At 35.6% G+C, this 14,495-nt stretch overlaps 1 protein-coding gene across 2 annotated transcripts in view; it reads right to left on the minus strand.

The window, feature by feature from the left end:
- The window catches only part of Dcc (deleted in colorectal carcinoma), a 1,097,616-nt gene that overhangs the window by 103,158 nt on the left and 979,963 nt on the right, over nt 1-14,495 (minus strand). For both annotated transcript variants that reach the window (XM_006525588.4, NM_007831.3), the window contains exons 19-21: nt 13,881-13,988; nt 10,275-10,469; nt 6,200-6,232 (exon numbers count right to left, since the gene is read on the minus strand). In XM_006525588.4, coding sequence (XP_006525651.1) covers nt 6,200-6,232; nt 10,275-10,469; nt 13,881-13,988 — 336 coding nt within the window. The remainder of the gene's footprint in view (nt 1-6,199; nt 6,233-10,274; nt 10,470-13,880; nt 13,989-14,495) is intronic.

A 14,495-nucleotide genomic window follows, 5' to 3' on the forward strand; every position in this document is an offset into this window, starting at 1 on the left:
TGCCATCATGTCTATTATCCTTGAGAATGTAATATCCAAAATGAATTCAAGACTACCCAGTACCTTCCCCTTTCAAAAAGAACTTTCCAAACTGTATTAACAGGTCAAGTGCAGAGCCAGGTAAGGAAGCTGGCTGACTAAACAAAAGTAAAAACATAGTTTTAGAGGTCAAAATGATTAAGCCTACCGCTGCCAAAATAATATTAGCTGTTCTCAGAGAACTAACCATAACAAAAATAATGGTTCTCAGAAGAATTTTCCTGCCCCCAACGCCATACTGAATTCTGAGAAAGACCACAAACCACCCTGACCTTGCTAGGATTCCCTGTGATTTTAAAAGCGGTGACGTTAATTACTGACACATAAATTCAAAATGTATTTAAAAAAATGAATTTATGAAATTCCTAGGCAAATGGATGGACCTGGAGGGTATCATCCTGAGTGAGGTAACCCAATCACAAAGGAACTCGCACAATATGTACTCACTGATAAGTGGATATTAGCCCAGAAACTTAGGATACCCAAGATATAAGATACAACTTGCCAAACGCATGAAATTCAAGAAGAACGAAGTCCAAAGTGTGGACACTTTACCCTTTCTTAGAAATGGGAACAAAACACCCATGGAAGGAGTTACAGAGACAAAATTTGGAGCTGTGACGAAAGGATGGACCATCTAGTGATTGCCATATGCAGGGATCCATCCTATAATCAGCTTCCAAATGCTGACACCATTGCATACACTAGCAAGATTTTGCTGAAAGGACCCAGATATAGCTCTCTCTTATGAGACTATGCCGGGGCCTAGCAAACACAGAAGTGGATGATCACAGTCAGCTATTGGATGGGTCACACGGCCCCCAATGGAGGAGCTAGAGAAATTACCCAAGGAGCTAAAGGGAACTGCAACCCTATAGGTGGAACAAAAATATGAACTAACCAGTACCCCGGAGCTCTTCTCTCTAGCTGCATATGTATCAAAAGATGGCCTAGTCAGCCATCACTGCAAAGAGAGGCCCATTGAACTTGCAAACTTTATATGCCCCAGTACAGGGGAACGCCAGGGCCAAAAAGGGGGAGTGGGTGGGTAGGGGATTGGGGAGGTGGGTATGGGGGACCTTTGGGATAGCATTGAAAATGTAAACGGGGAAAATACCTAATAAAAAAATTCAAAATGTAATATTGGTTTGCTGACCAAATCATAAAAACCCACCATGGGAGGGGCAGGCAAAGAGAGTCACTAGACCAAAGGGTTACTTAGTCACTATACAAACCAACCAGTGCCTGAAAGGGTTACTTCCTACACTCTGTTGCTCAAATCTGCCCCTTACAAAGATATAAAAAGTGTGTTCTTTCTTTGTTCTGGGTCTCTCCTCTGGCTTTCGTGCTGAGAGGGGAGTCCCCAACATATTGGATCAATAAAAATCCTCATGTGGTTTGCAATGATGGCAGTCTCTGTGGCCTTTGTGAGTGAAGGTCTTTTGATGAACTCCAACAAGAATAATAGAAGGCCAGAAACTCAGCCAAGCAGAAAGTATCTGAGAGAGTCTGCATCCCATGATTGATACTGAAGCACCAAGTTTTACCTGGGCTAGGTGCATTGCCTCCCACTAAAGGCAGGCAACACATCCCAGCAATGGGAAATGAATCCAGAGGCAAGCAACAGAGTCAGAGACCGTCCCTACTTTAATTTTTAGGGGACCCATATGAAGAACAAGCTGCTACATATGTATAGGGGGCCTAGGTCCAGCCCATGCAAACTTTTTTATACATAGGAAGCACAGATTTGGAGTCACTCTTGGAAATGGGAAGTGAAATCCTTAAAAGTATTATCCATATGAAGCTCTAAGGTTTAATCTTATTTCAGAAAAATAAAATTTCCATGCTTTTAGCAGCAATAAGCTGGACATTGTGGAGTCAGAGAGAAGCATTTGGCTTCTACTATTGTCAAAAATGATCTGTGTGGATTGGGGCAAAAGACTTATTTTCTTGGTCTATGAACTAGAAAGATAATTAGCAAAGGAGTGAATTAAATTGCTGTTTCAATATGAGTACTAGTTTTTTGTGAGTATGTAGCCTTTTACACACACACACACACACACACACACACACACACACACACAGAGCTGCTGCGGTATGGCTTCTATATCCCTTCTGCTTGCCTTGCAAGCATGAACACTGTCAGGACTCAGGGGTTCTAGACAATCACCTGGGGCTTCTACCTCAACTCTAAGGGACAGATAATTTTCCTGTTTAACTTACCCAACATTTGGTACTGGCAGCCCTAGATAACCTACTTAGTAGAATTAGCATAATCCCAGTGTTTCATTAACAAGATTATTAGTTGGAAAGTCATTTGCTTTGTATCTAAGAATACTCATGGATATATAAAAAGGAAGGACCATATTAAAAAAAATTACCAGTAGATCCGCATGTTTATGGGTCTTTCATGCAAGCAGGAGGAAAGTGCATACTTTCGTTGGGTTTTGGCTTAAAAACAGGGTTTATGAAACATCATTTTTTGGGGTTCGCAACTTGTCCTTCCTACTCAGTAGCTGTGTTTCTACAGGCAAATTATTTAGCATCTTTCTAAGCTTCAGATTATTTATTGCTGAACTGGAGATAATAATAGTATCAGTCTCAGCAGTGTTACGAGAATTAAATGAATCAACCATCCATTCTTAAAATTGTTCCTGTTGGAAAGGCTTCATGGAGTTTAATTAAGCATTCCACACACCCACGTAGAGATGTGATAGGGCTCTTGTCTATCCTGGGCACACACTTTATGGAATCTCTGTCACCACCTCCCTTTCTCTCTCCATGAAACTTAACTCAGAGTCACGGTCAATAACATTGGTCACTTGAACATAGAAAATCCCTGGAAATAATTAGAAAATGAATCAAGGGAGGAGTACAGACGGGAATTACACAGCAGATCAAGATTAAACTGAAGAAAACACTGCATTTAATCTACTGGTGCACAAGGATTGAGAATTGTATGATGTGTGGAATCGTCATACAAGTCTTAGTGTTATGTCAAACTCTTACTATTACTTTGAAGAAATCCACTCTCCTTACCCCAGAAAACTCATTCTTATTCTTGAAAACCTTTTTTTTCCCCTTATGTTCTCCATAACATGTCTTAAGTTCCAAGAACAAGTAATTGTGACAAGAAACTGCCAAGGTGTTTTTAACAACAATCAAAAACTTTTCTTATGTTTTCTTCTACAAATCAATCTCCGGCTTTTCAATTTAGGACTATTATTGCCAGGGCCATCCTGATTTAAACTACCCAATTTTCTCTAAGAGTGAGGATTTTTTTTTGATGATTTCATATGTATTTTACCTTACTAACCTCCTCCTTCTCTCCCTAACTGCTCCAAACCAATGTCCACTGCTTCACTAGACCAATGTCTAGTCTTTTACTTTTTAAAATAATCCACCAATTACAATTTTTGTTGCCCATATACTCATGTATACAGTACCACCCACTACAGTGTGGTTCCCGTACCAAGGGCCACACTCTTAAATAGAACGGACTCTTCCTCCTCTAGTAGCCAGCCATAGCTCCTCAGTTGGGAGAGGCGTAAGCCCCTCTAAACTCCATGCGAGAATGTAGACTGGCTTAGTATTTTATCTCATCAAAAATTCACTCCCTCTTACATATTTAACAGGGACAGAAGTATATCAGTGTGTAAGATGAAAACTATTCAACTCATTTGCTCCTTGCCTAGAATGGGAACATTTAGACCCCTTTCTATCATTACTTCCAACAGGCTTAATGTTCTGCAATCTGTAATATTTCTCAAGTGCTTAGTCATCAACACAAGTGACTGATGTTGTTTATAACAAGCTTTGCGTGGCCAACACATTTTATGTGCTGTCTTTGTAAAAATCTGAAGATATTGCCATCACTAACTTAACTTCACCAACCCTTTCAGTTTAATGAGTGACTTGAATGAAAGTGACATAAAATGTTGAGCTGTTCATGTTGACTGTGTTTGAAAAAGGCACCAAATAGCATATGTAGAAGAATATTTCTAAGTAATATTTAATGGGTAAAAAAAACATGTGAATAAGTATATTTTATTTCTTGGACCCTACCGGGGTAATAAAACTTGAGGTCACTTCACTTTTAGCAAATGACTTAATCTCATTGATTTTGACAAAATCTGAAGAAGATTTAATGACAAGTAGAGGCAATCGGGTCTGAAAGGTGGGGGATCATTTATTTATTTAAATAACAAACTATGTATCAGATTGCTTAACATAATAGGAAGCAAAAAAATAGGTGTGCACTTCAGTGGATAGTATGTCCTTAGCATCTATGAGACCTAGGATCTCCAGCACAATAAATTAAAAAATATGTAATAATATTAAGCAGAAAAGCTAACTAAAAACTAATTAGAAAGACAAGTAAGTTAGAGTCTAAGAAGATTGGAGATTTGAGATGCTGTAGCATGTAAGTGGCTAATGTAACAGCTAGTGAAATTATTCAAAAATTTATATGGATTTTCTTATTTGATATATATGAATGAAATATATTCATATACATGAATATATTTACGGATATATGAAATTGTATGACTATATATGACATATATGTATAGATATATATGAAATATATCTATGATTATATATGAAATGACAAAAATTATGTATCATATATATATATATATGTATATATATATATGGTCCAAATTCAAATAAAATTTAAGAGTTCTTGGTCTATTTGTTCTATGGGAGTCCCAAATGTTTTTCAGAAGAGAACATTATACGAGGCATTTTTAATTATCTCATAACTGAAATAACTAGAGAGCCTCTAACTAATTGTTCTGGGTTTCTACTTTGCCATCTCTAGTATTTCATTTACTTAGAGATAAATATGCTAAGCGACATTATCACCATGAATATAATTAAAGCTGTTCATCTCTAGTAGATATGGCTCATAAAAATCCTCTCCCCCAATGGAAACAACGAGGAGTAGCAACACTCATTTATGAAAATCTTGACTTTGGACAGACATTTCTAGAGTATCCCTTCTATTATTCCATATTAAATTATAGTCACATTAAATAGAAATGTTCCACAAGAACCCAGAAAAACAAAACAAACGAAAACGAGGATCTATGGGGTGGGTGGCAACACAAGTGAGTATGGGAATCTTCTGCCATTACTAAGAGTAACACACAGATGGTCACCATCTGTTACACAGAGCTGCTGTCAGGAAGAACACTTCTTTAATCTCACACCTTCTTACTTGGGAGCCTTAGAGTGGGTTGGTTTTGCTGATGATGGCCTATTCTGATGTACAAAGAAAGGGACTAATTCCTGTAGAACCTGAGAGCACAACAGGGACACAGGGAATTTCAAGGACTGCCAACCTCCCAGCAAAAGAATGGAATCTCATGCCCCGTGAAACTCAACAACTCTCCTTTTCCTGCTTAGAATCCTATCAGCTGTCTTTGGTGTAAAGATAATGTAATACTAGTTTATCAATCAGTCTCCAAATTATGTTAATAGAAAAATTCTTCCCAACATTTGAAGGATGATTTGTGTTTATCTCCATTTTTCATTGTGTGAAGCCATTGCTGGTTTTCAATCAGATTTTAGGAGAGAGAATGAGAGAGAGAGAGAGAGAGAGAGAGAGAGAGAGAGAGATTTTAAAATATTTTAAATTATACCATCACCTGATCTGTGATTCATGAGGTGAAAGACTTTGGGATTCAAAATAGTGATAATGCCCTAAAAAGTTAACTCAACTTTGTTTTTATTTATTATAAGAATCTCACTGCAGAGAAGCACTTGTGATTTATGTAGCACGGCAGAACTTTAATCCACAGCTCAGGAAAGGGTGGAAGAGCAGCTTGAAAATTATGCTGAGCTTAATTATACTTAATGTGAATTATTCAGAAGTGCAGACAGAGACTAAAAATTTATTTCATACAAAGAAGCTTGACATTTTAATTGGTCCTTCAGAATAGAGACAAAACAATTTCCTCTCAAGAAAATTTACATCTTCCCTATCAGACCCACAGCCTCAGCCAAGCAGAACTTCATTAACAAGATTAATCATGCCAGTGTCTGCTCCATCAGGTGTATGGCCCAGGTGAAAGGGGGAATACAAAGTAATGATTGACACTTTCAATAGCTACAACTGCTCTAAAGGAGAAAACAACAATAGACTACGCCACTGTACCTTGGTCATTAGCCATTTTGTCAGGGTGTTCCACTGTAAGAGAGAAAATAAATTATATTATTACCATTTAGAATTCCTTATGAGAAATATGGCTTCTCATGTCCAAAATTTTGTCATCAATTATTTTTTTCTTTTTTTTTGGGGGGGGGTGGAGATAATCAGTCAGAGGTGGCAAACCCCTCAAAATAATATTTTTGCTGAGTAAATATTTTGTAAAATGTAGTTGTCATGTCTTTCTAAATATAAACTCATTTTACAATTTTAATTAAAATGGGGTTGATAGTAAAATGAATGGGTAGTGCTACCAATTTATGTTTATTCTAAATAAGCTGCAGGAGCTATTATTATATGTATTTAATATATAGAAACATATATATGTATATATTAAAGGAAAATAACTTAGACTATAAATCTAGACACTTCCTAAAGAATTGAGCAACCTAGTGAGATATACTAACAATGACTGTGATATTTGATCTGAGGCCTGCCTGGTAAAGTTGACTCTTGGTTTTTGTTCACAACTGCAAAAGAGTAATGAATAATTACTGGTCACAAATTCTTTTTAAAATGAAAACTCATCCCCTGAAATCTTAAAATTTGACTTCATTTGATTTCATTTCCTTAAACAAAAGACAATAAATACTAAATTAATACTATCATGATCCTCATAGAAGTCTTAAGGAATTTTTGGCCAATCTCCTCCTTTGTGTGTCTATGTTTATTATAATTATTTCATGCATACATGAATTTCTTTGAATATTGTGGGTTTGGGACCCAATTAACAAACTTGTATGCAAAAGCTCACTTGCTTCTTGTATACACTTTATTTAAATCTACAGTATATTTTCTTTTCGGATGGAGGAGAGGCATATTTACAAATAGTAATTTAGGGTGCTCAGAGGATATATCATACTTTATTGGGAATTCATCACTGAGCACTCTGCTCTTCTGGGCATCAGAAATGACACTCTCCATCTATAGAAAACTTCTGTGGTATACATCTTGTGAGTGCCTTTCGTTCCAAGTGTTTCACAGGTGTGATCGCTATTCTCAGTTTTCAGCTTGATTATATTTGGACCTAAGTAATAGCCAAGTGGCTAGGTATACCTGTGAGAGATTTTTTTCCTTGAATGAATCTTTTGAGGTGGGAACTCCTACCCTATAAATCTTATTATTTTGAAGTGGGAAGTTCCAGTTTAGGTCTGGGCCATAGCTTCTATATACAGTGTATATTAAAAAAACTGGGAAAGAAGGAGGCATTTGCTGTTTGCCTGTTTGCCCTCACTATTCCTTCAGTGGGAATAGAAATCCCTTCATCAGGTTTCTTCTGGCATGTACTGAAGACCATTTGAGACTTCCAGCCTTGTGGATGGAACCACAACTGGCTTATTGATTTTCCATTAGAAAATAGCTATTGTTGAAATAGTTGGGCCGTTATTTGAAAGTCACTCCAATAAATTATATATATATATACATATATATATGTATATATATGATTTATATGTGTGTGTCTACACACATATATACATATATGATCTTATGTTTATATCACATATTTTACTATAGATAAGAAATATTACATATAGTATGTTATTATATAAAATACTCTTTTAATTTTATTTCTTTGAAGAACCCTAATATAAGAGATGAACACACTGTAAATTTTTCTGGTCATAATAAACTCAGAAACATACATCTTGCAGTGCTTTAACAATTTGAGAGTTTGTAAATAGAAGTCTGTGAAGGACATGGGGAAAAGAGGGGTAAGTTTGCAAACTCCTATATGGTCACAAAATAAGGTAAAACACTATTTTAATTAAAATTTCAGAGACCCAATTAGACATATCCTACACATATGTATATATGCTTCCTTATTAGAAATGTTCTTTAATTTATCAATGATTACTTATCAAGTCTCCTAAACCCCTCTGGCTGCTTACTAATAGCAAAAGACAAACTCAAATCTCCAGTACAAAATGATGCTACTTTACACAAGAATGTGATATGACGACACGGGCCTGGGGTGTGATTGGCAGTGAAATATTTACCCATTAGCTAAGAGACTACAGGAAGTTTCCTCAGCTTCAGGAAAACATCTATACCCTTCTCTCTGTCAAACAAGCTCACACACTGCCTTATGCTTTTAAGCAGCTTTTGAAACTGAAAATCTTAAATTTGAGAAATTCCTTGAGTTTTGTCTTTGCTGTAGCTGTGGTTCACCAAGACATCAAATCTTTCATGATGTATAGTTTATTGGTGTTAAAACACTTGTCATTTAAAGTCATATAGAAAATACATTTTTGTCTAATTTTAATAAAGATAAACAGTAGTGTGTGTGTGTGTGTGTGTGTGTGTGTGTGTGTGTGTGTGTAATTTAAAATATGCCAGATCTGAAAACAATCATTTTTCAGTGTGAACAAACTTTATTCACAAAATGATTAAGGACAATGTCAAATCAGTGTATTAGATCAAATGCTTCGTTATGATCTTGTAGACAATTATAAAAGGAAATTAGGAGCTTGTCTCCAGTTTAGAAAATGGTTACTGATGATTTTAGGGAAGTTGAAGTAAACAGTAACAAATGACATATTAATTTCATTAAATGTCCTACAGAATGGCTATCAGTGTGAGCCAGTATATCCTACTCATCAATCCACCATACAAAACAGTCAGATTTCTTAAATCACTGTAAACCTTCACTGGCATCTCTTGGCTCGCACACATCGTGAGCATGAAATTAATTTGGCACATGCCTATAGATAAAATTTAGGCATTTGCAAACATCATCTAGTTATATTCTGTGCTTCTAGGAAATGAACCACTGGCTGCTTTTCAATTGCTCATGAAGCAAAACCTGCATTTGACACGATGTCCTAAAACCCTGGGCAAAAACTAGCTCATTTCTACCTCACCTCCCTCCTAACTATGAGTGTGACACGAGGACCCGTCACACAGGCTGAGGATGAATGCTTGCTTGTTCCTTTTTGGCAAAATATCAGGTAAGCTGCTAATAAAATCCAGCTTTTGAATAGCTTACTCATGAGAATTCAAAAGTCCACTATACATTAGCATATCTTCCTAATGCACGGACAGACTATGCAGCTATTCTAAGACCCTCATTTAAGTACAGCAAAGAAGTCGGTGGAAATGTCCGTCATGAAGGTCTCTAATGTCTCAATTGTTTGCCAGTATGTATTCATTTTTCTGGAAGACAGATATACTATAGTTACACATGTAAGACACAAAGTATTTACCCTTGTATAAGACAGTGATTACTGTACAGTATATATACATGTATAAACATCAGCTATGGGATATGCAAATTCTTTTCCCATCATTAATTGAGACTCTTGCAATCATGTTATCTTTTAGAAAAATATTGTTGGACTCTAAAAGGATGATTTTATATAATCAGTATTTGAACTTAGGATTTCGATACAAACATTAACTGTCCTCAATTGAGTATACATACACATATACATATACACACATATATGCATACACACATATGCATGTATTTTTACAAGATTGTGGGCTTTCATCAAAATCATCATATCAATTTTTTTCAAATTTTGTTTGTGTGTTCTCAACATACTGACCACGTGTATTTTCTGAAATTGTTTACTTACCTTATTAAAGCTTTCTTTTAATACAGAACAATGATCATTATTGATAGGAAGTAAAGTTAGCAATTTTATGCCATATACATAACTCAATTCATCTCCATTTTATTCCCTTATATACAAAAAGGTCAAAGGGATTCACTGTATATCAAATAAAAATCGTATACATGAAATCAATGCAAAATGCCAGATAGCTATAAATAAAAAGTCAAAACAATTATGTCTGCCTGGCATTGATAGCATAAAAAGTGTGATGAAAAACAATAACTCTTGCTTTGAGGTGCTGACTTTGAGTATAAGACTAACATTGATTCGGTTGGAATGCCCACTATAGGCATTTTTGACCAAACATTAAAAAGGTCTAGGACTTTTTTTTTCCTAACAGAGACTGGAGAGTTATTTTCTGACCATCCACCAAGAAAAGTAAAGAGATGATGGGACATAGTTCAAACCTTTCAAAGTCCTGAAGAGGATGGGATCAGAGAGGGGCCCTACTCCTTTCACATTCCGTGCTTGAATTCGAAAGTAATACATCGTGTCAAGGCTGAGATCCATGATCTGATGGGTAAGCCGGTCACCGCTGATAGTTTCCATAATCCAATCATCTATTGGTATATTCTTGTCCAATGTATAAAACAAGATATAAGCTGTATAAATAGACAAATGAGATACTCTTTGGTATACAGAATATATGATGTAATTCTCCTATCAAACACGCACATTTCTTAGCTATAATTTGTAATCATTAGTATATGTCCACAATCTATAAACTACAACATTCAGTCTTGCTAGCAGTGGCTTTTAAAAAAATTGCAAAATTTAGATAATTGTTTCAGTGCACAGAAAAAGAACATGGAGTAGGCCACTAGGAAAAATAACAATTTGTCTTATTTAAAAATTACTGCTTTTGCTATCTATAAATCCAGATTATGTTTTCTCTAATATATTAATATTATGAAAATGTAAAACTGAGATAACATGTTTGAATAATATTTATGGCATTCCAATAAAGGAAAAAAGGTAATATTTAATTTAGCTATAGTTAAATAATAAAGATACATTGGAAAGTATAAAATGCTGCAAATATTTAGAATATCATACACCTGAACAGTCACATTTTATTACTGCAGTGACCCTGAGGAGGTAGGAGGGCTTGTGTAGTCTCCTTTCACAAACAATGAAGACGGTTGGAAAAGGGATGTGGTGAGAGTCTCTACACTGTGCCTTCTAGAACTATTTCTTCTGTTCTACCTTAGGCAGGCAAAATACATATCCCCAAACTAAAGATGGCATGTTTGTTATCTCAAATATTAGTACCTGTCATTAGAGGGCTTTAGTTCTATTTTAGGGAGTATGTTTCTATAACATGAACAGTACAGTAACTTATGGTTGTCTAACTTACTTATGTACCCCAAATCGATTCTCCTTATGTGATATGTAGAGCTGAACATTAGGCTTATCAAACTTAGGTGGTATATCTTATTAAAAAGCATCAATGATTTTTATTGTCTTATGTATCACTTTCTTAAAATGTTGTGTTTCCTTTGAAATGCTTTTGAGTCCCCCTTGCCCCTGTCTGAAATATTGTGTATCTGCCAAGCTTAATTTAGTGTTCTCAGATTGAGTTTCACCTCTCCTCAGAAGGATCCAAGTACCACATATGTGAAGAAAGAGGGAGAGGGCTGAAGTGGGGAGAGGGAGAGAGAGAGGGAGGGGGAGGGGGAGGGGAGGGGAGGGGGAGGGGAGGGGGAGGGAGAGCACATAAACTTGGACAGAAGCATCCAGGAGAAATTGGAAAAGGTGAAAGAATATGATGGATATATTGTATGAAAAACTAAACTTTTAAATAAAAAAAGAAAATATAGGCAAAAGAGAAAAAAACTAAAAAATATTCTTGTTTCATTTTATTATATTTATCTTTATACTCATTGATTGTGTGTGAGTGCCTCTTTATATGCAGGCACTATAATACATCTGTGTAGGTCGAAAATAATTTGCACAATATAACATAATGCAACATAACATAATATAATGTTAATAGGGACCAATGTGTGGAAGCGTAGCACACAGGAACATGGTGCTAATTGCTCGGCTTTCATGAACATTTACAATTACCTTTATTTAAAAAAATTAAAACTACATGTATGTGTGTGTGTGTGCATGCATGTGTGTGTGTGTGTGTGGTTTTGTTATGATATTTTCTTGCATGTATATAATACATCAGGGTTATATTCACAATTTTTATACTTCCAATTGTCTCTTTTCTCTTCCCCATAGTCCCCAAGGTTTCTTATCTTTTCTTCTTACTGAATTAAATACAGTGCATCACAATTTTGCTATAATAAATAAATCATCTTTTTAGATCTCCGATTCTTCGACTGTGTGTGTGTGTGTGTGTGTGTGTGTGTGTGTGTGTGTGTGTAAAACAGACAAAGGAAACTCATCCAATCTAATCACATTAGGAAGATGGACCCTACTATATAGACATCTCCAAGATCTAGCACGAGGGTAAAGTTTATTAAATAGAAGTGAAGATTTCTTAATATGGGCTAGAATTCTAACTTTCACTTGGGAAAAGCAACATCCAGGCTTTCTTTTTCAGAGTTGGAAACACATTCTGTTGTTTACTTTGACAAGCAGAAGATTTATTTGAGTTCAGAGTAAGGAACATGGTAGTGGAAAATAATTTCATTCTTCACTACGTATAGTTTCTATCATACCTTGTTTTTATTTAGAAAATTTCTATTCTTTCTTTTTAAGATATTATCTGCTTTGATTTATGTCTATAAGTAACTGTTTATAATGAAATAAAATATAAATAAATTAAAAACTACAAAAGTACTGAAACGGAATCAATGAAGGTGGACCAGAACACCAAGCAATGAGACTTAAAAAAAAAAATGAGATGTACCAGCCTGTGTTTTCAAAGGCCTGGCACACTGAAAAAGGAATGCATATGCTCCGAGCGGAGGGATTTTGTGTTTAGGTTCTGCCTCATGTTTATCAGCTCATATGAAAATTCTGTTTGCTATTACACTAAGAGCAATTTCCTAAACAAAACCAAACTTCAACTTAAATTTTAATCACATTTGTAAGCATCACATTATCTTTTCATTTTGAAAAAAAAATCACAGCATAGCATATGAACTGAGTTTGCCAACTAAAACTGCGTGTTCCTGGTTTATCTGCATCACAGGAGGACACAGTCACTGTTTTGTGTAGTACTGCCATGTATCTCTTGTATGTAAATATAGACAACTGAAGAGAGTCTTTTAAATTGCTAACCCAATGGCTCTGCTTCATGGGGCTGCAATGTGCACATTTTAAGTTGTATATTATTTTTTGTGATAAGTTAATTCTATGGAGATAGCTACTAAAAACTTAAATTAATCTAAGTTGAATAGGGAAGGCAAACTCTAATAGAACCCCATTATGTTTTTTTAAATACTAAATTAACATCATAGGCTTCTAATGGATGCTTTAATTAGGCATTTTTGTTATCAGCAATATTTGATAATATAAAATCTGTCACTGTGAAATATTCATTATGTTCAATTTCTGTCAGTCAATATTAATCATTTTCCTGAACCTTATTATTAAAGAATGAAGCTAAAAGCTAAAAGAGAAGTTAAAAATCCCAAGACAAACTTCCTTCATGTGCTGCACACACAAAAAATATAAGGCCATTAGAAATCATTTATATTCTGTAAATGTCAACCAACCATATTCTTTTTCCCCATTTGTACATACACAGATACTCCATAGCTGGTTGTCTTAATGGTCCATATGAAGAAACACAAAATGCCAATCCTGATTGAAATGCATGTCTTTCACACAGCAACTGAATGTGAATATGCATATGCGTGTACCTGTATGAACCCTTTAGAAAACTACTCCCTCAGTGTAGAACAAGAAGAGCCAGTCAGAGGAGATGAGTATATGAAGCAAGATGCTGAGATAGACCCTCCACGTAGAGGCAAGGACAGCTGTGAAGTAAGCAACTGTAAGCAACGATGGTCAAGATGGGGCAAGGTTGGGAGAGAAAGATGGATGCTTACCAGTGATTTTCCCATTGGCTTCCAAGGGAGGCTGCCAGCTCACAATGACAGCACGAGGCTTCCCCTCTCGAGTAATGACTGTCAGATCCTTGGGAGCAGAAGTTGGGGCTGTGAGATGAGACAGAGACATGGTCTTGTCATTGGTCGTGACACTTTGTCTTGGTGCTCACAATCAGGATCTATCACTAAGAAGATCATGTTTATTCTGCCTTTTACAATTAGTCACAACTATTGGAATGATACAAGTCAGGGTATAGAATTGATGGTTTACCGTGGAAGTCAGATGTCTTCCTAAGGTGTGAGTATACAGAGGAAGCATTGAGCTCAAGAATGCAACATGGGATTTTAAGTGAGCTCACATTCATGTATGTAAGTAGAAAAATATATGCTTAGTAAACTAAAAAAAAAAAAATGCATGCCTTCCATTAAGGACACTATTGCAACTGTAGTTTATAATTGAAGAAAAGAAAAAAAAAACCTACCAAATTCCATGGAGAAAAATATAAGAGAGAGAAAGAAAAACAAACAGACAAAAATGAAACAGGTCAGATCTTCTTGTAGCTTAAATGATATGGTAAATATTTTCTAAGCGAGAACAGCAATTGAAGAACAAAA

The sequence above is a fragment of the Mus musculus genome, chromosome 18 (genome assembly GCF_000001635.26).
Source record: "Mus musculus strain C57BL/6J chromosome 18, GRCm38.p6 C57BL/6J".
Classification (NCBI taxonomy): domain Eukaryota; kingdom Metazoa; phylum Chordata; class Mammalia; order Rodentia; family Muridae; genus Mus; species Mus musculus.